The 25000-nt window shown below is 41.6% G+C and overlaps 1 protein-coding gene across 4 annotated transcripts in view; it reads right to left on the bottom strand.

The window, feature by feature from the left end:
- Window positions 1-10620: 10620 nt before the first annotated feature.
- LOC121303195 (sodium-dependent phosphate transporter 1-like) overlaps window positions 10621-25000 on the bottom strand; it is a 66775-nt gene continuing 52395 nt past the window's right edge. For all 4 annotated transcript variants that reach the window (XM_041233745.1, XM_041233742.1, XM_041233744.1 and 1 more), the window contains exons 3-11: window positions 24717-24857; window positions 24250-24335; window positions 22195-22291; window positions 19175-19291; window positions 13985-14278; window positions 13152-13713; window positions 12359-12544; window positions 12083-12167; window positions 10621-11577 (exon numbers count right to left, since the gene is read on the bottom strand). In XM_041233745.1, the coding sequence (XP_041089679.1) occupies window positions 11416-11577; window positions 12083-12167; window positions 12359-12544; window positions 13152-13713; window positions 13985-14278; window positions 19175-19291; window positions 22195-22291; window positions 24250-24335; window positions 24717-24857 (1730 nt within the window). In that variant the 3' untranslated portion in view covers window positions 10621-11415. The remainder of the gene's footprint in view (window positions 11578-12082; window positions 12168-12358; window positions 12545-13151; window positions 13714-13984; window positions 14279-19174; window positions 19292-22194; window positions 22292-24249; window positions 24336-24716; window positions 24858-25000) is intronic.

The raw sequence follows: 25000 nt of genomic DNA, 5'->3' as shown, positions 1-25000 counted from the left end.
GGCTCTCCCTCACTGGCAGGGGATGACAGCGGTGGGGCCTCTCCCTCTGGCTCTGGAGGCAAAACCAGCAGGCATTCTTCCTCTGCTGGTGGAAACTTGGGTGGTGGACGCTCTGCCTTCCTCTTCTCATTTCCCCTTCTCTGTCTCCTCCTCCCCTTCCTCTCCTGGGCCATTTCCTCCTCTCCCTCTTGGTAGGGGCAGCGGAAGGGACAGTTGGTGAACAGATGGTCCTGGTCGCAGAGGAGGCACCCCGGCGATGGCTTGTTAAATCGCTGTGGATGTCTGGCCCTTAGGCGGTACTCCTCCTCCCTGTCCTTCACCTCTTTATCCTCCTTCCATCCCATTTTATTTATTTCTATTTTTTTTTTCAAAAAATGCGGTTCCTGCTCTGGTCTGACGCTTGGAGGCGCTGTTGTCCCAGTTCTGACACCACGTGTCACAAAGGATGGCCGGAGTGGGTGGCGAAAATGTGGGTGAAAATAAACAGAGAGAGGTGGAGTTTGGTGAAGCTGAGGGAATGCTTTCGCTCAGCATTTAATGAATAAACAGAACAGAAAATAAAGGGTGGTAACAAACAGAAACACAAGGACACGGCACATTCGCCAAAATAAACAGACTAACAAAACGGACTAACAAAACACGGTGAGCAGATATTTTACTTATATTATTTATGATCACATTAATTACCTCCGTCTCCTATCCCGTTCTCCACTCACCGAACACCCAACCCCGAGTGGGTGAAAACATGCTGCTTTTATGCAGCTGTACCGAGACTCGATTGCTAATCAATCATTCAATTGGAGTCGCGGTACAACTGCATGTGAATTAATAAATTGCAATTCCCCGTGCTCACATATTATTACTTTTTACTTGCACGTGAAGTGCTGTGCAATCCTCGTGCCTAAATACACATATACATTTTAAACACTCGTGTTACACAGACTTGTTTATATCCTGTGAACCAATGACTATACACCAACATTTAACACACCACACGCAACATATACAGAAAATACACACAGAGGCGGACACTTTGTCACACCGCACAAAAGCTGTGCTGGTGTCAAGAACCATGTTCTCCTGTGCCACTTTGGCATAGCAAAAGCTCCCGGGCAACACGATTCAGACAGAGACCAGAGATTCACCCTGGTGGTTGATGTAAGTAGGACTGGACGATAGGGTTTTTTAACTATCGATGCATCATTTTCATAAAGACCCGATGCATCGTTTATTCAGAACGCAAATGAAACGTGTAAATAATAAGTGCATATATTTTCATCAAATATAATCACGAAAAGTAAACGTTTCTCCAGCTGAACTTAAAACTACACATTTCTAATTATTTATGTCTAGTCACACTGTCGGCGAGGTTCCCCACAAAAAGTTAATAAAACATTAAATATATTACTGTCTTACCTTAAGATGTCTTGAAAGCAATCGAATTAGAGGGAAAAAAAAAACTCCAACGGGGCACAAAAAAATAACTATTTACAAGAGCAATGTAATAAAGTCTGTGCTCTCTCCAGAGCTTATTTTCTGTTTCTATTCTGAAATATTATGGCATCCACGTTCTCTGGTTTCAAAGAGTAGTTTGTTCACAAGCATCCCTGCTTTGCTGAACACACGCTCGCTCGGGACCGATGTTGCAGGGATTCTTAACATGCTCTTAACCAAGGCTGCTAGGTTGGGAAAGCATGTCTGATTATTTTTCCACCAAATCAGGGATCTTTGCTGATGCTTAATGGAGTTTCAGAAGCATAAATCGTCATCTCTTGTTGGATTAAGGTTTCTTTGGAGGTAGTGTGTGTTTGTTGCCGTCCATGAAGTAACAATTCTATTGCTTGTTTGGTCTTTGTTTTCTTTTTAACAGGTAAGTCCTCTGTGCTGCACTCACTTTTACAGACATGATTTCCGTCATTGTCGAGGTTGTCCTCCACCAGCCTCACTAGTTTGGAAGACAGTGCTTCAGACACACGGGCTTTGGCCTTTTCGGATAGGAAATCCAGCGGGCGAAATCGTGGGGTCAAGAAATGACACAAAAAGCAGTGGCATAACATTACTTGGGTCATTCAGATGATGCAAACAAAATCAAAATTAAAACAAAATTATCTCTCAAACTCCATGTAACTGAAATTGGCAAATCAGTTGAATTTGAAGAAGACGGTGTCTCCTCTAAAAACTAGCCACAATGTTTTTCTCTGCACTCAAAAGTACTGTAGCCAGTTCTAATGTCATTAGTAGAGGTAGTATCTCAGCCAATAGCTTCCACTGCTCAGTTGTGAGATCTAAACCAGCTACGTCAGACTTTTTGGTCAAATTTTTTTGGTTTCAAGAAAGGCCGGGAGTAATGGCGGGAACTAATGGAGTAGAGGCAGGAACGCATAAAGGAGAGCTCTGGGCCATATGATGGCTAGGGCGTCAACGCCAAGGGGACGTAAGCGGCGGAGGGAGTACCACAGGGGACAGTGTGTCATCTCCGCCAAGGCAAACTGTTCCCAAATGCCCTCCACCACCTGAGGGAGGAGCCGCCACTCCGACGAGTGCAGACCCTCCCTCGAGAGGAGATCCGCTCCCCAATTGTCCACGCCTGGGACATGCGTCACCCGAAAGGGACAACGGGTTCCTTTAGGCCTAAGTCAAAATCCTGAAGGTGAGGCAATGCAACCCCCGGGACCAAAGGCCATCCTGGTGGTTGACATACACCACCACTGATGTTTTGTCCGTGCGGACCAACACATGCTTGTTGCACACCACAGGTAGGAAGCGCTGGGGAGCAAGGACAACCGCCTGCAGCGCCAGCATATTCATATGTAGGGAAGTCCAGCGGCCTGACCAGGTTGGAGGCGTCCATCGTCACTACCAAGCGGTTGGAAACCACTCCGATTCGAATCCTTTGGTGCAGGTGAGAGGTCGTCCTCCACCAGCGTATGGCCACCGAGCACGCAAGACACACTGTCAGCAGACACTCTGTCGCGCTTGGGATGCAGATGAAATGCATTGCAGCGGGCGCATGCGCAGTAAGCCCAGCTCGATGGCTGATATTGCTGCAGCCATCAGACCCAGTAGTTTCTGACATAAGGGGCACCCTCGATCCATGTCGAAACAGGGAGAGATGGTGCTGGAGAGCTGCTACTCTGTTGTCTGACAGGTATGCGCGCCTCATAGTGGAGTCCAGCCGGAGCCCCACATACGTTGTACACTGCACAGATGTCAGCTGACTCTGGGCATCGTTAATGGTGAGGCCCAGCCTCACCAGATGCTCCATCACAAGCATCGTGTGGGCCACCGCTCCCTCCCGTGACTGAGAACAGATCAACCAGTCGTCGAGGTAGTTCATCACTCTGACCCCTTGCAGCCACAAGGTGGCCAGGATAGCATCTACGCACTTTGGGAAGGTACAGGGAGCCAGGGAGAGGCTGAACAACAGCACGGAAAACTCATGCTGCCTTGAAAGGCGAAGCGGCGGTATTTCCTGTGCTCTGGACTAATGGAGACATGAAGATACGCGTCCCGCAAGTCCATCGTGGTAAACCAGTCGCCCGGCCGGACAGACTGGAGTATGTGATGCTGAGTCCTCCTCTGTTTCAAAAACCGGTTGAGGAAACGCAGGTCCAGGATGGGGCGAAAGCCGCTGTCCTTCTTCGACACCAGAAAGTATCTCGAGTGGAACCCCTCCCCGTGAGAGGTGGGATCTACGAGATGAACGGCGCGCTTGCACAGCAAGGCTGCCACTTTGGTCTGGAGCACCGAGGCCTGAAGTGGATCCGTCACAAACGTAGTCATGACACCGCAAAAAGGAAGTGGTCCCAAGCAAAACTGAAGTGTGGAACCATCTTGTACGGTCGCGAGCACCCAAGAATCTGAGTAGTGCAGCTCTTGTGCTGTGAACTGAGTCTGAGGCCACAAGCTTTCAGGGGCCCTACTGGGGCTGACTGAGACGGCTGCCTAGGGTGATTGCCCTGGAACCGTCTTCTAGGGTGTTGCTGCATGGATTGGCCATGGCCTGCGCGCCCTCCACGTTGTGGGAGAACCCTGCCTCTTGCCTGTGGTGAGGCTTGTAGGCCAAACCTAAGATCACCCAGTGGGGCTGTAGGCACGGGCACAGTCTTGGTGACCGTCCGTGTTGGAGGTGCGTGCCAGCGGCTCACCTACCCTGCACTGGAGCGGGGGGAGGGGGCAACGCGGCCACCTGCCTAAACAACTTGCGTTCTCAGAGAGACTGCAGCAGGATCTCCTCCACTGCTGGACCGAAGGTATGGCCTAGCGATAGAGGCGCATCCAAAAGGGCAGCCTTATCTGCATCAGGCACCTGCACCTGCGATAGCCACAATTGTCTGTGCATGACCACTAAGAGAGCCAGGCTCCGGCCCAGGGCCTGCCCCTCCAGGCCAGAGATCTGGAGCAACATGTGCGACAGTAAGCGCTACTCCGTGGCTACCAGCTCTGGGAGTGGGGCGTCACGAAATATGCCATCCATGTACCAGCACACTGGATGTATTCGCCAGACGGGTACTCTGAGCCCCCACTATGTATGCCCTATGGACATTTGTCTCCATAACCCTGCATTGCAGGTTTGGGCACATAGTGTCCTTGGGCATACTTCCTGCCGGTGGAGCCTTGACCAAGGCTGCGATGGTGGAGCCTACAGGGGGAAACCCCGCCAGGTCCAGCTTCTCCACCCCTTCCAATGAGGCCAGCTGAAAACCGTACCTCAACTGAGTAGGCACTGTGGCTGGGCGGTCCCAAGAGGACCGCACCTCCTCCACAAAGCCAGGGAAGGCAGGGAAGGGCTGAGGCCAAGGAGCCACGTCATGTTGCCGAAAAACAGAGCAACGTGGCTCTGCCGCTGTTGCTCTGTGGACCTGCAGGCATGGTGCCACGAGCCCCATACACCGACGGATACAGTGCGTACCGCGTGTACCGAGTACCGCTCCGTGCGTACCGCGTGCACGAGTACCGCTCCGTGCGTACCGCGTGCACGAGTACCGCTCCGTGCGTACCGAGTGCACCGAGTGCCATGCAGCATTGGCACACTGCCTGTATTGGGTACTGTCAATGAGCACCATGCGCACCGTGGTACCGAAGTAGCATGGGCCAAGCACGCATCGCGGTATTTAAAAAACACCAGGGGCAGCTATGTAACGGTGCCTACCCTAACAGCATGATCACACACCTGGGCAGCGTGTTGTGTACAACAGGGGGACACAAGGGACAGCAATACAGCAAAATACACAATACAATAATACAGTACAGATGGTGGAGAGCACACTCTGTTTGATTGTAAGGCCCAGCACACGTGGTGGTGGGCCAACACAGCCAGCAAGAGATTTCTCAACTCAGCAATGGGGCTGGTTCAGGCTGTAAGCAGCCGCACTGCAGCTAGTCCTCTGTGCAACCCAGCACTAGGACACGCAGCACAATCAAAACAACATGGCCCCAACCGGCGGCCCAAAGGCGGCTGGAGGGCTAACTCGGCAACGGGGACAAGGCAGGCCTAGCCCTGGTGGAGTAACAGCGCTCTCCCAAGTAAAGGGGGTGAAAAACACACACTCACTCTTTTAATAATACTGCACGGGCAGTCAACGCACAGATGACAGACAGTAGACACAGCAGTCTACATCGCAAGCGAGCAGGTGCTGAAGGTACAGTATTAGAAAGAGAAAAAAAGGGCTACGGTTTAGGAGCTACTGATTCCATGAAAGCGGCAAGCCAGCTTTCAGCATGAAGTGCAGGGGATCTAGCAGCCGGCTCAACACAGAGCTTTTTAAGTAATAAAAAGGGCTCAATGCAACACAGATGGTCTTACCATACCAACTTGAGAAGCGAAAAGAGAGAGATCCTTCCCTACATGACGGTTTTATTTCCTCGGTAGGCAGGATCGAGGCGGTCATCGAGGGAATGGGGGCCTATTGGCAGCTTTGATAGTAAGAGCTCAGTGACACCTACCAATAGGCAGGGGTATAGCCCATAAACAATGTTTGGTGGCCATCTTCAAATTGAAAGGGATTCGTATGGACTGGTCGTTCATACGCCAAGCTTTTCTGAATGCAGAGATTTATATTGTGTCCTGCACAGCTCACTCTTGACACACTCGCTTGCAGAAAGCAAAGACATTGCTCTGCACAAGTTGGCCGCGTTGTCATGAACACAAGCTGTTACTTTTGTAGGCACTTCAAACGCCGTGTTTATCTGATTGATTGCTTCTGCTAAATTCACAGCTGTGTGTTTCTCGTGTCATTTTCGTGTTGCTGATACTTTTGACTCGTGTTCCCAGTTTTGCTTAATGTAATGGCAGATGTTAAAAACACTTCTTGTGCCATGCTTGTCCACACATCGGTAGTGATGGACATTGAATTACACTCCTGACACAAATCCTGTCTAAGCTTTTCCTCTGCATGTTCGTGGTCCAGAGTAATGAATTTGGAGATTGTCTTTGGACAAGACACTTCCTTTAGTTTTTTACTTGTGTTCCCGCTGTCGTATTGTCAGGTGCTGTCTTACTAAATGATCCCGCAGGTTGGTGGAATTGCCACAGACGCTCACTAAAACCACAAACAGCGCATTTTACCTTTACATTTTGTTCTTTTGTAAAAAAAAAAAAAAACCTTCCAAACATCTGAAAGCATTATTTACAATTAAATTTAATTGACAATTTAACAAGCAAAACCTGAGCCTGAAATGCGGCCTACCTCTAGTCTCTACTGTAGGTCTTTTTTTTTTCACACTTATTACTCTGAAAACGTACGTGCTGCCTAGTGGACGGGGAGTTATTATTATTATTATTATTATTATTATTATTTAGAGGAACCAAAGGAAAGGCAAGGAATAAAAGTGTAGATTTATTAGGTCCTAATAAAAACTGTCCTATTAATGAACTGATAGATGTATTTTTTTCAACCATGCATGGTTATTTTATACATCGATGGTTTTTCCAGCAAATCGATGAAACACATTGTCCCAGCCCTAGATGTAAGCCGCCGCTGTGGTATTGTCTGTATGGATCGACACACGTCTCCCTTGTAACACTCAGAAACAATGCTGCAGGGCCAAATCAACTGCCCTCAGCTCCAAAACATTTATTTGGAGATCCTCACTCCCTGTACGCTCAAGTCGTTCCAGACAGCATCTCATCCTAGGTTGGAAACATCGGTAGTCAGCACCTCACTCCTCATGACACAGCCCAGAGCTGTGCCCAAGCACAAGTGAGCTGGTTGTTTCCACCACAAGAGCCTCCATACAATGACGAGACATTGTGATTAAGTGGTGAAGACAGGGTGCCGGACCCTGTGGTTGAACCAGGCATGAAGAGGCTACATGCGTAAGAGCCCTAAGGGGAGGATCTGGGATGCTGCTGCCTCCAGGCCCAGAAGTCTCTGGAAGGTCAGTACCCTGACCGCTACGTTTGAAACAGCTCCAAGCAGACAGTCAGCCTCTGGATTCTGACGTCCAACCGAATGGCGATCATGTTTCTGTAATTTAGGATTGCACCGAGATAGAAAGCCCTTTGAGAGGGCGTTGACCGGCTTTTCAACTGGTTCACCGTGATGCCGAACCATTGCAGGTGGTTGGTGACCAGTCTCGTGTGGCAACACTGCCTGTGCCAGTGACTCGGCACATATCAACCAGTCATCTAGGTAATTGATCACTCTGAGCTCTTTTAGTCTCAGGAGGGGCCAATATAGAAGCCATGCACTTTGAAAAAGTGTGAGGAGCTAGAGAGAGAGAGAGAGAGAGTGAAAGGCAGCACACAGAACTCGTACGTGGTACTTTGCATGGCAAACTGCAAGTACTTCCTGTGGCCGGGTCCTACAGGGACGTGCATATCACATACACCTTGTCATCACAAATCTGTTGCTATTATTTGACAGAAATCAAACGCAATATGGAGCAAATCCAGTACAAGTCTAGCCATTCCTTTGACTGACAAGATTTACCCCACATAGAGACAGAGCCAATACAACTGGCTTTGCCTGGTGATAACAATCTATCTGACACTTTGAATACATCAGGCACTCATGAAACAAAAGGGTTAATCAAACCCAGCTCTGAGATTTAAACACAGTGGAACCACCATGTCTAGTGGGGGAAGGGGGTTTAGATCATTAACACACAGCAAAAGAGAGAAAAAATTGACCAGTTTAAACCAACTTAAATGAAACAAGAAATATAAAACAATTCCACATCATCTTGATTTAAAACCACTACAAAGTACAAGATGCAAGCGTTTTTATTTTTAAATCCCTAACAAGCACAGAATAACACAGCTAGAAAATCCCATCGAAAATGAAACTGTTCGCAATGTCTAACCAAAGCTGCATACCGACATATTTGGTGTCTAAAGAAATGTAATTTCTTATTGTAAAAATAATGGTCAATTAGACTAAATCAGAATGATTTAACAAATTATGTACATTTAAAAGTTTCCCCTTTCTAAATAATGATCACGAATGAGTCAGACAAGAGACAGGGAGGGAGGGAGGCGAACAATCAACATTGCAAGACCAATTCAGGCACAAAGCCAAGCCGAGCGTGCCACAGAATTTCAAAATCTGTTGTGTCTGAAAAGTACAAAAGTCGACTGCAAACGTTAAAAACAAAACGGATAAAACAAAACAAAAAAACTACAAGATCGTGCCTGAAGCCCTCTACTTTCAATATTAATCCATCCAGATCAGGGGCCCTGACACTCAGAGAAACAACAACAGCACGCTGCAACTCGACTGCTTTCCAGGCTAGGTAACAATGATCTGAAATATCTATTCAGGTATTGTGCAAATCCTTGTTGCGTGTACTATTATTTAATTGGCAAATTGTTTAAAACCTGTTTTTATTGATTCCTGAACATATTTTGATTGCATGCTTAATAAATACCATCTTTCTAAGGAGGGAACCTCAGTAGTAAATCATTCACTCAGGTTGAACAACCTTTAAACTTTAAATTTAATGGAAAGTGGTATATTTTTTAGTATGCAACATGTAAATCTGCTATTGTTTTCAGAGTGCAATATTGAAAACTGGTTTGTACGTTCTAATAAAAGTTATTGCCGTTAAGAATATTAACTGTCTACAATAGTACCCACAGATGTGAAAGTAAGCATCCATGAGGTTCACTATAGTGAACCAGTCACCTGACCTTAATGGCTGCAACAGCTAGTGTGTTGTCAGCATCTTGAACCTTTGTACTCTCAAGTACAGATTGAGTTGTCTGAGGTGAAGGATCTGTTTAAGACCGCCATCCTGTTTCGGCACCAGGAAGTACTTGGACGAAAACCCTTCTCGCCAAGGGCGAAGAATTGAAATTGCCTGTTTCTGCAGTAGGGCAGCCTCCTTCTGAGATGCTAGTATAGGTTCTTGAGGGTTCATGCTCTGAAAGGGAAGGGGGCCGAATGGAAACTGCAGTGTCACCTGTCCTCATGATGGCGATCACCAAGGTGTTTGTGGTGTATGATTGGCAAGAAGCCAGGTAGGCCTGATAGAACAGGCCTTGGACCTATGGCAAAATAATAGAGAAAAAGTGAACTAAAGCAGCTTCTCTCCATAGTTATGACAAAGTCAGAGTTCACTCCTTCCTCAGGCAAGGGCTGAAAGTGAAAAATAGTGCCGAGCTTTGAGTCACTCTTCATTTATATCCTGGGGGTGGAGTCACAGTCAGACACATACAGGGCTCTTAAAGGAGCAGCTTTGATAGAAGTGCTCAAGTAATTTGGGCTATAAGAGATACTATCCCCGTTAGGCCATTATGTAATGGTTACATTTCCCACTTGAAAGGGAACTTAAAGTAACAGCAAAGAAAACTGAATTAGAGATGCATCATAAAATGTAGAAAGCAACAAAGTAATAACCTTGAAAAAACTGGGAGGAGCCTACAGATTTTTTTTTTTAATTTCACTCTTACTTCAATGATTCACACCTGACATTGCCATCTGTCCCCACTACTGTGGCTCTCTGGATTCTCAAAGCAGTGAATATGTAGCTCTCAAAAGCAGCCCCATGGTAGCAGAAATAACTTGAAGAAAGCATTCCAATTGGTAGTTTTAAAAATGTTTTTATTGAATTACATTTTTTAAACCTCCATTCACACTGGAAGACAAAACAGCAAGTGTTGCATATGGTTTCCAACACTCCAGTCTCTACTCTTTGGTACCTATTTCACAAGGCATCTAAAGCAACCACACAAAAAAAAAAAAAAAAAAAAAAGGACTCTAACCCCACACACCACCAGGTGCAGGCTTATCTGAACAAAAACTTAAGAGGAGCAACAATGCCAAAAGATACAAAGCCAGGTGGTTTCCACTTTCACAACCCCAGACCTGCACCCCTACAGTGTGCAAGACATGAATACTGCCATTGAAAAGTCCCTACCTCTTTCAGTACGGTCAAGTTTTCAGGAATACAGTTTATAGCATTAGAACCACAGTTCACTTTTTTTTTTAAATCTATAGAAATACGCAATTCTTAATACATAAGTTAGTTAAAAGACCAAATACATCTTAAAACAGTTGCAGACATATATATATATATATATATATATATATATATATATATATATATATATATATATATATATATATATATAATATATATTATATCTTCTTGAATATATTGACGTTTTAGATAAATGCAACTTAAACCTGCAAACTATTTACCTGGAATCAAATGTGGACAATATAAAGTTAACACCCAAGAAATTCCAATACATTAAAAATGGCAAACTAAATTTGCAGTTGTGGGACTTGTATGTTTCAAAGCAGAAGATACACAGGGGAAAAAAAAGGAAGTATTCCTCCAATAACCAAAAAGAGGCATCGCACCTAATTTAGGAGTTACATTTCATTGGACAGTTTTGCACACTGGATTGCAATTGGGTACCAGCCTTTGTTTTTTGTTGTTTTTTTCACATAAAAAGAAACACACATCTCTCCACAAAGTCTCATTTAAAGCATATACTGTTTAGACCCGTCCCAATCCACTTCTGAAACTACTGTTTAATAGACTGGCACCTACATATACTGCCTACTCTATAGACTGGCAATAACAAGTTAACTGCATTACCAGGAACAATTCCAGTTCTAAAAAGACAAAAAACATGATCATACAGTTTGTACTCAGACTTTTAAACAACTGTAAAAAATAAAAATGTACATAAAATTACAGAATGCCAAGGAACTTTTTTTGGGAGGGGTTGGGAATTTACCAGCAATTATGTACAGCACACATATGCTTATGGTAGTCTGAATACACCAATGAGTTAAAGCACAGTAATATAGCAAGACTACAGAGCTGTAACTGAAATAATCTCCCATAAAAAGACAGCAGTCCCTCCTCCTTTGTCCACCCCAGCTGCTCTGCTGTCAGACTGAAGATCTCCCTTTTCTAAAGGAGGTGAACTTTGCATGAACCCCCCTGTTAGCACACTCAGGAATCAAGGATGACATATTTGAAGAGGGCCATGATGGCTGCACTGATGAGCCCCGAGATGGGCACAGTGACAAACCAGGCCAGGAAGATGTTACGGAACAGACGCCAATCGACAGCCTTCTTGGAGCGCAGCCAGCCAATGGACACGACAGAGCCAACCTGCAAATGAGGGGAGGCCATCAGAAGAGCATTTGCTAGGTTGACTACTTCTATTGGTAGTTGTGAACAGTGTGAAGAGCAAGGACACCTGTGCAAAGCTTCCAGAAGGCTGGGATGAAACTCACATTAGTACTACATTTGGGAGGGGCGTGTTCTCAGTGTGAATAAACACCAGTAAAAAAAAAAAAAAAAAAAAAAAAATTAATGAAAAGGACTGATTACACAATGTGGTTTCTATAGGGCAACCAGATACTTAAGTACCCCCAATGGTTCTACTTTTTTCTTTATGTATTACTGCCTAGTGATTAATATCAACTCTAGAGCTACACACTGTTTACAGCTTCACAGCTTGTTCATGTCGTCTGAGTCCTAAACAAAACTGATCCAGACTGAAACAAAAACCTAGCCTGTTGGGGTAATTGAGGATTAGCTTTGAACTCCATTGGGATACTTGCACCGGTCACAAAGGCTATATCCATTTTGTCAAACCCTCCATTATACAAACCTTGCAGTGCGTTGTGCTGATGGGAAGTCCGATGTTTGAAGCAAGCACCACAGTCAAAGCAGATGCCAACTCAATACTGAAGCCACTGTTTAAAGAAAAATAAAATAATGGCATCACTTCTGTTCTATAGATAATTACACTGTTTACATTATAAACTACATCAAACTCACTTTGCTTAAAAAGTGACAATTGAAATGTAGAGAGTCACTACTTTTTGCAAACAAAGATCACCGTTATTGCATCAGTTGACCTATTTGCATGAAGTAGCCCATCTACCTGGAAGGAGTGATGGGGGTGAGGTCCTTTCCCATGGTCTGGATCACTCTCCTTCCCCAGACCCAGAGACCAGCACAGATGCCCACTCCTCCATACAGGAGCAGCCAGATAGGGGTCGGAGTATTCGAGGCAACTTCACCAGATTGATAAATTAGGTAGAGAGCAACCAGGGGTCCAATTGCATTGCTGGAAAGAAAAGAAAAGCCATTCAGTATTCACACATGTTCCACCTTTTAACAAGAGCAGGACAGTCTGAAGCACCCCATTTCTTGTCACTCTAATATTTAATACAGTACGATGTAGGCAGATATGTGAAAGCTGGACTTGAGAACATCTATAGAAACAGCATTTACGGATCATAAATAGGTTAGTGAACAAAAACAAAACAAATTACATCCTTTCGTTATACTATTACAGTATACAGCCGTGAGAAAGACAGCTTCTAGGTATGAGTATATCTCCAGTCCTGGTGTTAAAAGGGGAACGCACTAAAAGGCCGATTGCTAAACGCTTTCTTTCTGTTTCCATCACAGAAGCTGCATTTGCTGCCAATGCCATTACTCTCGTAGCCTACTTAATATTTATTTATCGAGGCAGTTAATTGATCAGGGTGGTTATGCGACTGTCAGATATGCGACGTTCCACTGTCCTTAAAGTATTCCAGAGTCTTGCATTGTATCTGTACTGTGCCTGGCTAAAGTACTTTATCCTCCATGGTTCACATAGCAAATGCACTGTAGCATATTAAAATAATGGTTACATTTCACATATTCTGCACAAATAAACTACCAACCTGACATCATTCCCGCCATGAGCAAAGGATCCAAAGCAAGCAGTCAAGATCTGGAGGAACCGAAAGAGCTGGGAGACCTCTGGCTTGTCCTTCTCGCAGCAATCTTCCAGGGATCCATCGCTGCTCTTCCGGTCACCCATCCCTGTCTCCACCGCCACCTGGCTCTCCTCCAGCCCTTCCGCCGGGGTTGATTCTGCTACAGCGTTGCAGTAGCTGTTGTAGCTGTCCATGCGCACCCTCTTCTTGACATGGTCAGCCCCCATGTCCTTCTCCGTGTCCTCAACTGCCACCCCACTTTTCCAGTCGCTGTCACAGGGCTTAAAGTGGTCCAGAGGCATGCCACAGATCGCCATGGTGTAGGACGTGTAACTGTTGTTGCGCCTCATGGGCCTGTCTCCAGACTCCCCCATGCAGTCGCCCATCTTGGCCAGATGAAGCTTGTGAAGTAGGTCCTTGTAGAGTCCAGAGTCCTTGTGCACAGTGTGGTACTGGCTATACCCATTGCTGGGGAGATGGCTGCTCACCACATTCCTGAATTGTACGTGTCCTGCATTCTCTGTCACTTTAACAGGGAGACAAAAAGGTAAAACTAGCACTTTGAACGCAAAACAGTACTAATAACCTGAAAGCAACAATCCCCCTCACAATCCCAGCCTCTTAACATCCTTTTTTTTGCTACTACTTTGAAGAAATAAAGCAATTACAAAACTAAAAATTAAGAAATCGAGTCAACAAAATTTACTATCCCTGTTTAAAAGAATTATTGTGTCTTTTCAGAAGCACCAAATCCACCCTACATCCAAACAATAATCCGATAGCAGAATGATGTTTACTATTATTGCAGGTGACGTCGTCGCTGGTATCCTTCTTGTCTCCCTCCTGCAGCTTGTCCATCTCGTCACCATCATCCGAATCCCCAATGTTGAATGCGACTGCCCGCTCCCCAGACACTGGCTTAGAAGGCAGGAGAGTGCAGACGCCCTCCATCACAGGGCTCTTGGTTTCAACAGAAATCCCATTTGAAGGTGGATCTTTAGTCTCAGGGTCAGATATCAGCACTGGGCAGTGCAGGTCGCTATTCTTTTTCTCCATCAAAGGGCTTTCAGAAGGACTTGACTTAATCTCTCCTGTTGGCGAGGGAGAAAGAAAGATTGGGTTATATATTTAATACTCTGTGGTGGCTAACAATATCAAGCCTTAGTAAAATTGTGTGTATTTCACACCGTTCAACCTCCTTCACAAATGAAGTACAAGACACTAGATCAACCTCTTCCCAAAACAAACAAAAACACAAGTTCAAAAACCTCAATGTTTATGTTACTGTGTCAACTAGAATCTGACACACAGCCAGTGAGCTGCAGTGTCCCACACGTGTTCAGTTTTACATAAATATAATCCACCGCCAGCAAAAACTGACTGGTCCAAATGTTTTACCAGTCAACAGAAAATGTCACTGTCATTCGTGTCACACCGGTCCATTCTTACAGCGATACAAAAGTATACATTGAAATTAGGGCTGTCACTCGATTCAAATTAGATTGGTTGATTTACGGGCATGCATTAGTTGATTAACCAGTAGATTCATCCGTGTACATTTTTAGTAAATGTAACAATCTTAGTGTCTGTCCTGCATGTAAAACAAACAAAAAAAAAAAGACAGAATCTAAAAGTAATTTGGTCTTTTTAAAAGCATTTGCATTTTATCTTTGTAAATGTTTCTGTATTAGTGCTGCACTATTGAGATGTACCTGTAGGCACAAAGTGAATAAACAAAACCCTCTTTTTTAATTAAACATTATTCTATCAGAAAAGAACAAAACCAATAAAAAAAAAATAAAAAAACACAGCTGCATGTGTTACAGAATCTATCAAAATGCAGATTCCAATACATTGTTGTATTAATACTACTGTTCAGGGATCGGTGCCACAAAACAGGAAATCCACAATTTTAAACATTCCCTTTTGTTGACAAATTACACACAGTGCCTACAGAAAGTCTACACCCCCTTTCAAAATTCACCTTTTGTTGTCTTATAGCCTGGAATTAAAATGCATTATTTATTTATTTTTTCATTTATCTAAACATCCTACCCCACAACTTCCATGTGAAAAATATTGTAGAAGTTTGTAGAAAATAGAAAATAAAAACTGAAATCGTTTGGTTGGATAAATGACCTCCACTTGTTAAATTGTAGTGATTCACATGATTTCAGCAGTTCCAGTAGGTTCCCTCTGCTGGGTAGTGCATTTCAAAGCAAAGATTCAACCATGAGCACCATGGCTCTTTCAAAAGAATTCCGGGACAAAGTTGTTGAAAGGCATTGGATTAGGGGACTGGTATATATTAAAAAAGAAAACAAAAAGTGGAAGTATGGCACCACAAAGATCCTGCCTAGATAAGGCCGTCCCTCCAAATTGGATGACCAAGCAAGAAGGAGACTGATCAGAGAGGCTACCAAGAGGCCAATGGCAACTTTGCAAGAGCTACAGGCTTTTACAGCCAAACAGGTAAATGTCCGGAGTGGCCCAGTGAGAGCCCCGATCTAAATCCAATTGAAAATTTGTAGCATGACTTGAAGATTGCTATCCATCAACGCTCCAAGGAACTTGATAAAGCTTGAACAGTTTTGTAAAGAAGAATGGTCAAATATTGCCAAACCTAGGTGTGCAAAGTTGGTAGAGACCTATCCCAACAGACTCACAGCTGTAATCATTTAAATGCATGAAACCCTGAGGCACTGACACAACAAAATGTGAAAAAAGTTCAAGGGGGCGTAGACTTTAGTGTAGGCACTGTAGATAACACACACTACATATAAACTATTTGCATAAGTGTGCTGCTAAATTAAAGCGTATAAATAATTTCCACGTAAGGGTTCTTTGAAATAATATTGAGAAAAAAAAAAAAATAAATTGAAGAGCAAACTGTGTATGCTTGCTGTAATTGATAATCATTTTGGACATCCCCTATACTGAATACGATGGGAAGAATACTTCCGACTGCAGTAATTTGTACTTCTCACAGACAGTACAGATCTATAAAGTGCTCTACTGAACATGTCCCTATCCAAACTAACCTGCGAGGGTCCCCCACCCCAAAAAAAAGAAAAAAACTAGAATGATACCATACAGTTTACTGACCAATCTTTTAAAATAATAAATTAATGAAGTTTTAAACAAACACTCATCAGGTTATGAATAAAAACTCACGTAGATAATTGCTTTGTTGGCAAGATTCCCATAGTGCATTTATCATACATTTCCTTATGTAACTGAATTGCAGTTAGAATGACTTTAACAAAGTCTGTTTAAAAGACTTTGATTAAAAGCAAAGCTGGCACAAATTAACTGATCCCCACCCTCCCTCAAATCAGGGCAAAGTGTTTATAAAATGAGAAAAAAAAAATAATATATATATATATATATATATATATATATATATATATATATAAATAGCTTCTCCTGTGTAGCACAATTTAAAGGTGAATAGCACCTCCGATATAGCGGCTTGTAAACATAAATCTGATGTTGAACTGGAGTGACTTACTAGATTTACGAAAATAAAATACTTACAAATTAAACTCCAGATTTATAGAATATCTGTAACCACAACTTCAAATCTTGATAGTTTGATCAGCATTCCAGGTAAGGTTTTGGGTCATTGAGTAACTTACTCTCCAATTTAAAAACACACAGGGCCCGATTTTCATGAGTGGGCAAAGCGGTGGCGCTGGCATTGTTAAAATCTTTAGGACCATGCAAGGATGTTGGTGGTCAGTGGAGCTCATGTCCTTTACAAAATTTAAAAAGGGCAAGTAATCACAGAATTTTTAACCTAACATTGAAAGCTTTAAAGGGAAAAAAAAACTATCAATTTAAAAATATTTTAAAAGAAGAAAATCACCATATATAACCTACGACAGACAGCAGACAAACCCAACGTGTCACCGCTCTCCTAAAGCCTCAGCTGTTCTCATAGCCTTTATAATATAGGGTTTATTTTCATACATCAAACAGGGGTTTAGAGAAATAGGGATATTATCCATTTAAAAATGTTTTACAATAATGTTAGTTTTCCTAATGTAATACCATATGTTTAGCTAACTGTGAATTGCAAAATTAAGCTGCATGTGCTCAAAAAGTTTGAGAAATGATTGAAGCAATGTGCACCGTTGCAACTGTAAATATTTGCATCTTTATTTGCTGCTTTTCTTCTGCGACAGACACGAGATCCACCGACAACCAACGTCTCTGCATCGTCCTAAAGCGAGCAATGGCACTGTTCACTTTGCCCATTCATGCAAATCGGGTCCCATGTATGTAAAGTGTATTTTGAGAGAGTAAAATGCAGCATTACCTTAAAGTCACGAGCACTTTCAATAAATACAGTACACACTGTAATGCTAACTTATGGGGTATGCATGAACTACAGCCTTACATTTGAATGGTAATGTTAATCTGAACTACTACACAAAAAGCAGTGTTATTTAGTCCTGCCTTAATACTATAGTCCAAGAAGTTGCTACTCAATATAGTTTGCTATTGTGCTTACTGAGTCTCCTCCCACTAGTAGTTTTTTGTTTTGTTTTATGCAAATAGTCTTGTGCTAGCCCTTTCCAAACACACTCCCTAAAACAAAAAAACAACAAACATACCACACACCTGTACCAATTCTGCACCAATGCAAATAAATGATAATATTTTCTTCCTTACGGATCACTTTGTTATAGAAAAATTAAGCACCCCGACTCGCTCAAACACAGAATATTGTATTTATTATATAGTTCTAACTCTCGACAGTTAGGTAAATTGGTAGGTTATACCGAGTTGGACTAAAGACTGCGCAGAGAAATCCCGAAGATCAAGAATTCAGTTACTTATTCACCAGTCAAACACTTATTGCAAGAGAGTGTATTTTTCTTTTCAACTTTTCACTGAAAGCCTGGACCTATTGGTCATGTTGTTCTTGCAATTCAAAGGCAGGCTACAATTAGCTGTCCCGGTATTTGAATGACCCATTCTCTAGCTACAGTTTGCAGAATATAAACAATTGGCCATTGAGATGCTGGGAACCAACGAAGTACAAGAAGTTTAATAAAATGAACTCAAGCAGTGCTGCAAAATTGCTTTGCGCATTCTTTACGCATTACATTTAAATAGCATGCATAATGTATATTTTTTCAATGTGTAAAACACCCAGTACGCAGCTTATCTGGAGTGTCGAGTATGATTTTTAAGTGGGGAGCAAGCAAGGGCTCTAGCAGCTCCACTACAGGGCTAGTTCTCTGGAACACAGGATTTCAGCCTGCTTTACGCAATCTGATCTCCTCTTCAGCAAACGGATTCCCGATCAGACCCCAGGGTAACAATGTACAAGACCTCAGAAAATCTGATTTAGCCTTGTGCTTTTGCCAACCCACAATTCCAACATTAATATTTGCCATTTGAAGAAAAATAAAAAAAGCTTCCATTTCTAATTGACAATGCAGTTCTGCAGCGTACTGGTAACCAAAATGCTCAAGGAGATGCAGTGAAGGTGAAGTCCCCTCACTAGGACGCTGACAGCCGCTTACTGATTTCAACAGCAAGTGCATTTTTATTCTTACATCGATCAAGTGGTCTGCGGCACAACAGCAACGAAGCATAGCAACTTCCTCAGCTTCAAGGGTAAGCGACAAGTCAGTCATGGGATTTTAAAATTTCCCTTTTTGCCTCTTAAGGTTAAGCCATTCATCGTCCTCAATTATAAGAGGAGTTTTGGAAGTCAGGATTTGATTAGCCACTAAACCCAAATGCAGTCAAGGCTTGACAGACATCACTTAATTTCTCTGGCTAGACATTTTAAAATCTATGCCAACCAAAGCATACAAATGTTTATTCTTTTTACTAGAATTTAACATTGCAGTGTTACTGCAGCACGTTTTTATTTTTGTTCTTTTTCCACGAACGCTTGGTTTCTGCAACAAATTGTATCACATTTATGTAAAATGTTTAATGAAACAACTCCAAGCAGAGATACTCACGTTCAATCTTTCTTTTCAATCTGGGACAGACGACAAACCAGACAATGAGAGCCGCGATCACTGCACAACCCAGAGTTATCAGGATCATACCCCACACAGGGAATTTGAACCCCAGCACTAGGAGAAAAAAAAAAAAACACAGTTGAGACTTCAGGGGAAAAGACCCTCCTTACACAGCACCCACATAGTTCTCCAGTGCTGGATGAGCCAGAATCCCGCTGCTGCAGACTTCTTCCCTTCAGAGTATACAAACATTAATGCACGGGAGACTGATGATGGCAAACTCAATATGGACACAATCACAGGGGAGCTTATACACTTAGGTTGAAAACTGCTGTATTAAACATCATATCGTGCGTCAATTTAAGCTTTTTCCTCCATTGTTAATATAAAAATGTTATTCTTTAAAAAGGTTTTAAATGAACAGGTCTACTTTACAGCCACCAGGAAAAGTTGACATCTACAGATACACTGTGAACCTCACAAATAATCAATATTGCAAGCTGGCGGCTTGTAGTTTACTCGGCTGGATATAGTACCTTATCAAGATTGAGAACCCCCTCCCCCCATGTGAAAGTAGCGTCGGAGCAAAGCATAGGCCTCAATTATTTGTGCCCACATTGTTAAACAATGAAAAAAAAAAAGACTTTACATTTGTTTCTAATTACATTCAGTACTAAAAAAAAACCAAAAACATACACCTTGTGTGTTGATCCAATGACTCAGAATCCTCCCCTCCCCAGTCTAGACAGTAGTGGTATTATTGCACAATTATGCAAGACTAGGCCAAAAACAAAACAAAAAACCCATGTAGTTACAATGGTTATTTTTAGCTATTCAATAATACACTGTTGGTTAGACCATTTTGCAGAATGGCCAGGACTTTGTACATAAAATACTTCTAAATATACAGCAACCCCATAGTTTAATACTGAATTTTAGTTTTATAAGATTCAGGAGGACTGTCAATTCTAAAGTTGCAAGGTCATATAACCGGTATTGCAAAATCTCATCTTATTTCTCAATGTTCATATGTTTGACAGCGTTCCTTCCAGTTTTTTTTTTTTTTTTTTTTTTTTTTTAAACTTTTAGGCACATCCTGATATTACACAATCTAAACAAGGACAGAGTTGCTGAAAACGTTCAACATTCACATATGCTCAAGTGCTGATAGAATACTACTGGTATCCCATCAGACCTTCTGCAATGCTAGACCCTTACCATGCCTGACAGCTGCAGATTAGCTGGTGGACCTTCAGCAGCAGAACAGATTACAGAATTCGAAACTAGCTAGCAAATTGTTTGCATAATCAAATTCAAGCATATTCTAGCCAGTACGGCTTAAGAGTTTTGAAAAAGAAACCAAAACATGTTGTACTGAAACAATAAACCCCTCTCCATATGAAAAGACAAAAAAGGATTATTTTTAAAAAGACATCAAGGTCCTTAAAAAAGCAAGAACAAGTATTTTCAATTTCTACATTTACAAAAACTGTTTGTATCCAGCTTGAACCAATAATAAATAATGTTTCTTTTTTACATATTACATACACACATTTTACTAAGGAGGTGTTTCTAATCTTAAAACAAATTAAATGTGTTGCAAGCTTTGAGAAAGAATGCCATTTTTACACAGGGACAATTATAGAAATAAGCAGCTATTCTAACCTGCTTAAGGACACTGCAAAGTTTACATGACGTACAGCACACTGTTCAATATTCGCAGTTCGAGTTCAGGAGATTATGCACTCGCACTCCCAGAGAAATGTACAGCTCAGTGTTCTAGGTCAGCATTCTAATTAACCAGTAAATTAAGTCACGTGATTATAATAATTCAGACCAATTTCTAAAATGATCTAGAAATAGGTTCACAATGGCCACATTTTTGGATTCTACATGTAAAATTCAAATGTTATTAAGATTGGTGGGGAGGGAGGGTGGCAAAATCCCTCTTCTCAAATTACCCAAAACACTTTCTGCCTGGTGGTATTTAGTAACAGAAATCTGCTCACTGTACAGTAGATAAAGGACCGTTGAACGTTTGTTTATAAAATACATAGTGGTCAACATCCATTATCTAGTAGGTAAACAGATTATTTCTAGTTACCAAGTGAAGTTTCCATACCATCATATAGCTCAAGTTATATAAGATAGCAAATCAAGCTCTGGAGTGAGTACCAATCCATTTATGGAGGAATTAAAAAAAGAAGATGAAATTGAGAAATAGAGTTGTTGACATGAAGCTGCTTTCTTCTTGGGAGTCATCTTCAGCTCTTAAGAGATCGATGGTGCAGAATTCTAATCAGCTGTATGAAAAGGCTTGTGTTTTGTAATGTATGTTGTGTCCTATTTGGTAAAGCTAGTAATATACTAATCTTTTTTTCAGTTCTTGTGGTTTACTTAATATTGTAAAGTGTTTTGCAAAATGAGAAATGCTTTTTGTATATGCTTCACATATTGGTACACATACAGTACATGTACACGTGTGTAGTACACTGTTATACACAAACGTTATGAGTGCCTATTGTACAAATACTGGCCATCAGTTTCAGATATACATAAAAAAAACAAGTCAAATGTTATTGGCCTGACAAACATCAGTTGGTGACCAACCTGTTAATGTAAGAGTAAGGTAGAAGAGAGGACTGGAGCTGTGTTGCAAGTCTGAATAAAACCCTGACTATAGGCAGAACTACCAAAACAGCTACAGTAAGTGTGTGCATATCTCAGGGTACACCGGCCTGCAGCCTTCTGTATAATCGGCCCAGGCCAGTTGACTTCTTTATTCATCCCTGTAAAGTAAAAAGGAGTTTATGCGTTTAATGAGGTCTCCCAGTCTGAAAAACAAACAATTACTAAAACAGAAACATTTCACAAATTATACAGCAGTTTGTTTTTTGGACAGTAATGGATATGAAGAGTAGTCCCTTTAGAAAATTACTAATGTGCAGCATTAAAGTTACTGAGTCCATAATAAAGCATTTTTACAGTTAGGTATGTTTCAGATTTCCTGTACTTACAAGGTGCTCCAGTAAACATGATGGAAAAGAGGTTTATTCCAATAGTGCAGGCGTAGAAGACAGGTAGAGCACGCAACCCATTGGGTACTGGGTCCTTCTATAAATACAAAGGGTCTTCAGTTAGAGAACAGCAAGAGGAATCAAGGGGCACGGAATTAAAAAAAAAACACTACATATTTCAAATATGGCATATTTTGGCATTTGATGGAAGTCTTAAATCGCAAAGGATGCAAAACGGTTCGTTTTTTTCTTTTGGTCAACAAACATTCCAAAATATAAATACAGGTGTGTACCAAATATATCTTGAACCACAAGGCCACAATGAAATGGCAAATGGAAAACCATGTGGCAGCTAAACAAAATCTACTTGTAGTCCAATAAAATGTTAAATTCAACATTGTTCTTTTTGACATCTGGACCAATAGGGCAAAAATAAAATAATTGACTGTGGTTTAACTGGACTTATATAAACAAAATATACTTCAGACAACAGCATAAAAATGGCCATTTCCTCACATTACATTTCCCATTTCAATTCTGTATGCAATTTTTGAAAAAGTCTAATTGTTGACCACAGCAACTTATTTCATATGTCAATCTTTAATCCGTGTAAAAGAGTATTTAAAATTATATAGATTTAAGGGATGATTGCTTAACTATGTCCTACTATCAATACATTCATACTACAACTTGGTGTAAAATGCTAGAACAATTTCACATGGTCAGTTTCAAAGAAACATTGTGATGAAATGTCTACTCACTTGAGCTATTTTGGTGCTTTGACTTTTACATCTAAAGTAAATTTAGTTTATAATACCGAAAGTTTACATTTAAACCATGGCGATGAATAAATTAATAGCACACTGTATCTTTGAAGCAAGTGTAAAATAATTGTACAAAAATGTGGAGATTTATACCGGGTTGCAATCCCCCACCACAAAAAAATTAAATGTAAAAAAAGGATGAATCGCAAACAAAAGAAATGACAAAGAAAAGAGGCAGTGCACTTTAAGTAAGAATGCCTTCACAATTGACTGGCTGCAGTAAATCTACACCTTCAGAAGATGCAAGGTTTGTGTCCAGTATGACAAAAGCCAGAGTAGCACATTTGTGACAAGAGAAGAAGTGCATGAAAAATAATTTTAAATAATTATAACTGTGTGAAACTGATGAAGGCAAAGACTGACCAACAAGGCACATCAAAAGCGTAACTATTACCACACCCCATAAACACCTCTGTGATTTTAAAGCGAAAGAAAAAAAAAAAAAAAGTGCTTTTTAGAAGAGCTCACTCCCTTGCAAAGCTTGCCCCCATGTTGTTGAAGCTGACACCCTGGGATCCTTCAAGAAGCTGCTTGATGAGATTTTGGGATCAATAAGCTACTAACAACCAAACGAGCAAGATGGGCCGAATGGCCTCCTCTCGTTTGTAAACTTTCTTATGTTCTTGACATTTTTATGTTCTTATGTTCTTAAGTTCTTAATACTGAATAAAACAATATTCTGATTTTGAATGGAAGTGCAACCTGGATGAGGCAAAAGGATTAAAATGTGGGAATAACCTATAGAAATTCAAACAGGAAGAGGAGTATATAACGCTATTGCAAGGACCCAGCGTCCAGCCCAGTTTACCAGAATGGCAGCTGCTAATATTTGTCGGTTCTACAGATAGTTCCACTACTGAGTCAATGATGTGCTACGTGAAGTATGCCATCAATGGAATTGTCCACACAAACTTTTAGGGTTCAGAATGTGGGGAAAGCAGGTGCAGAAACCCAATGTATCTGTGAATGAGCATTAATGTTTATTGTAATGTTTTTTTTTTTTTTTAAATAAGCCTACAGTAAATAAAACAAACATTTAATAAACATTTAAATAAAATGTAAGCCTAATATTTTAGGGACCCCAACAGCAGTTGACTTTGACTCAAACTTCACACAAGGACTAGCAAGTTTCAAGAGGTACTAGTTCTTAGGACCAGAACCACAACTGTGTTAGTTTCTAACCCCAAGAACCCACCTCCCCTGTAAACTCATTCAGTGATCTAGGCCTTACCTTGCGTAGAATGAATCTGCGGACAAAGTAAAACAGAATAGCAGACATGATGCCAGATAGAAGAGGGGAGATGAACCAGGAACCCACTTAAACAACAAAAACAAAATCACCATTAGTCACTGTACCATTGCTAGAGTCTGAATGGCCTTTGGCCATCAAGCAACAAAAACATCTTTTCACCAAGACATGGTGCAACTTATAAGGCTTAGGCATCCTCATTGGGGATAAAAAGCAAACAATGCAAGATGTGTGCTTTTTTTTTTTTTTTTTTTTTTTTTTAAACATTTAATCTTAATATTTTGTATTCAAGAAACATATACACATTAGCCAACTTCATCTTGCAAACAGTATTTCAATATTGTATATTTACTACCAATTTCAATTTTTAAAATCAAAGAGTAACTAATCTTTGTATGACAGTATAGCAAACAACAAATGTCACATTCAGAAAGACATCTGATTCTTACCGATTTTGAGGAGTTCCAACCACTTAACCCCTCGCTGCCCCTTAGCCACCAGGGAGAAGCCGATCGTCGCACCCACAATGCAGTGAGTTCCAGAAATTGGTAGCTTCAAAAACGAAGCAAATAGCTGCCATACAGCAGAACCTGTAATCAAAAGAAGTTCATGTTATACACAACAGCAAGAGTATGACTAACCAAACAGTCCATGTAGCACAGCTGCCATTTGGTTAGCTCAAGAGATTTTAACCAAATTTTCCAGGAAGGTCAAATTGCTCAGCAACTTGTGG

This window comes from Polyodon spathula, chromosome 31 (genome assembly GCF_017654505.1).
Source record: "Polyodon spathula isolate WHYD16114869_AA chromosome 31, ASM1765450v1, whole genome shotgun sequence".
Lineage (NCBI taxonomy): Eukaryota > Metazoa > Chordata > Actinopteri > Acipenseriformes > Polyodontidae > Polyodon > Polyodon spathula.
This window is presented reverse-complemented; position numbering and strand designations above follow the sequence as displayed.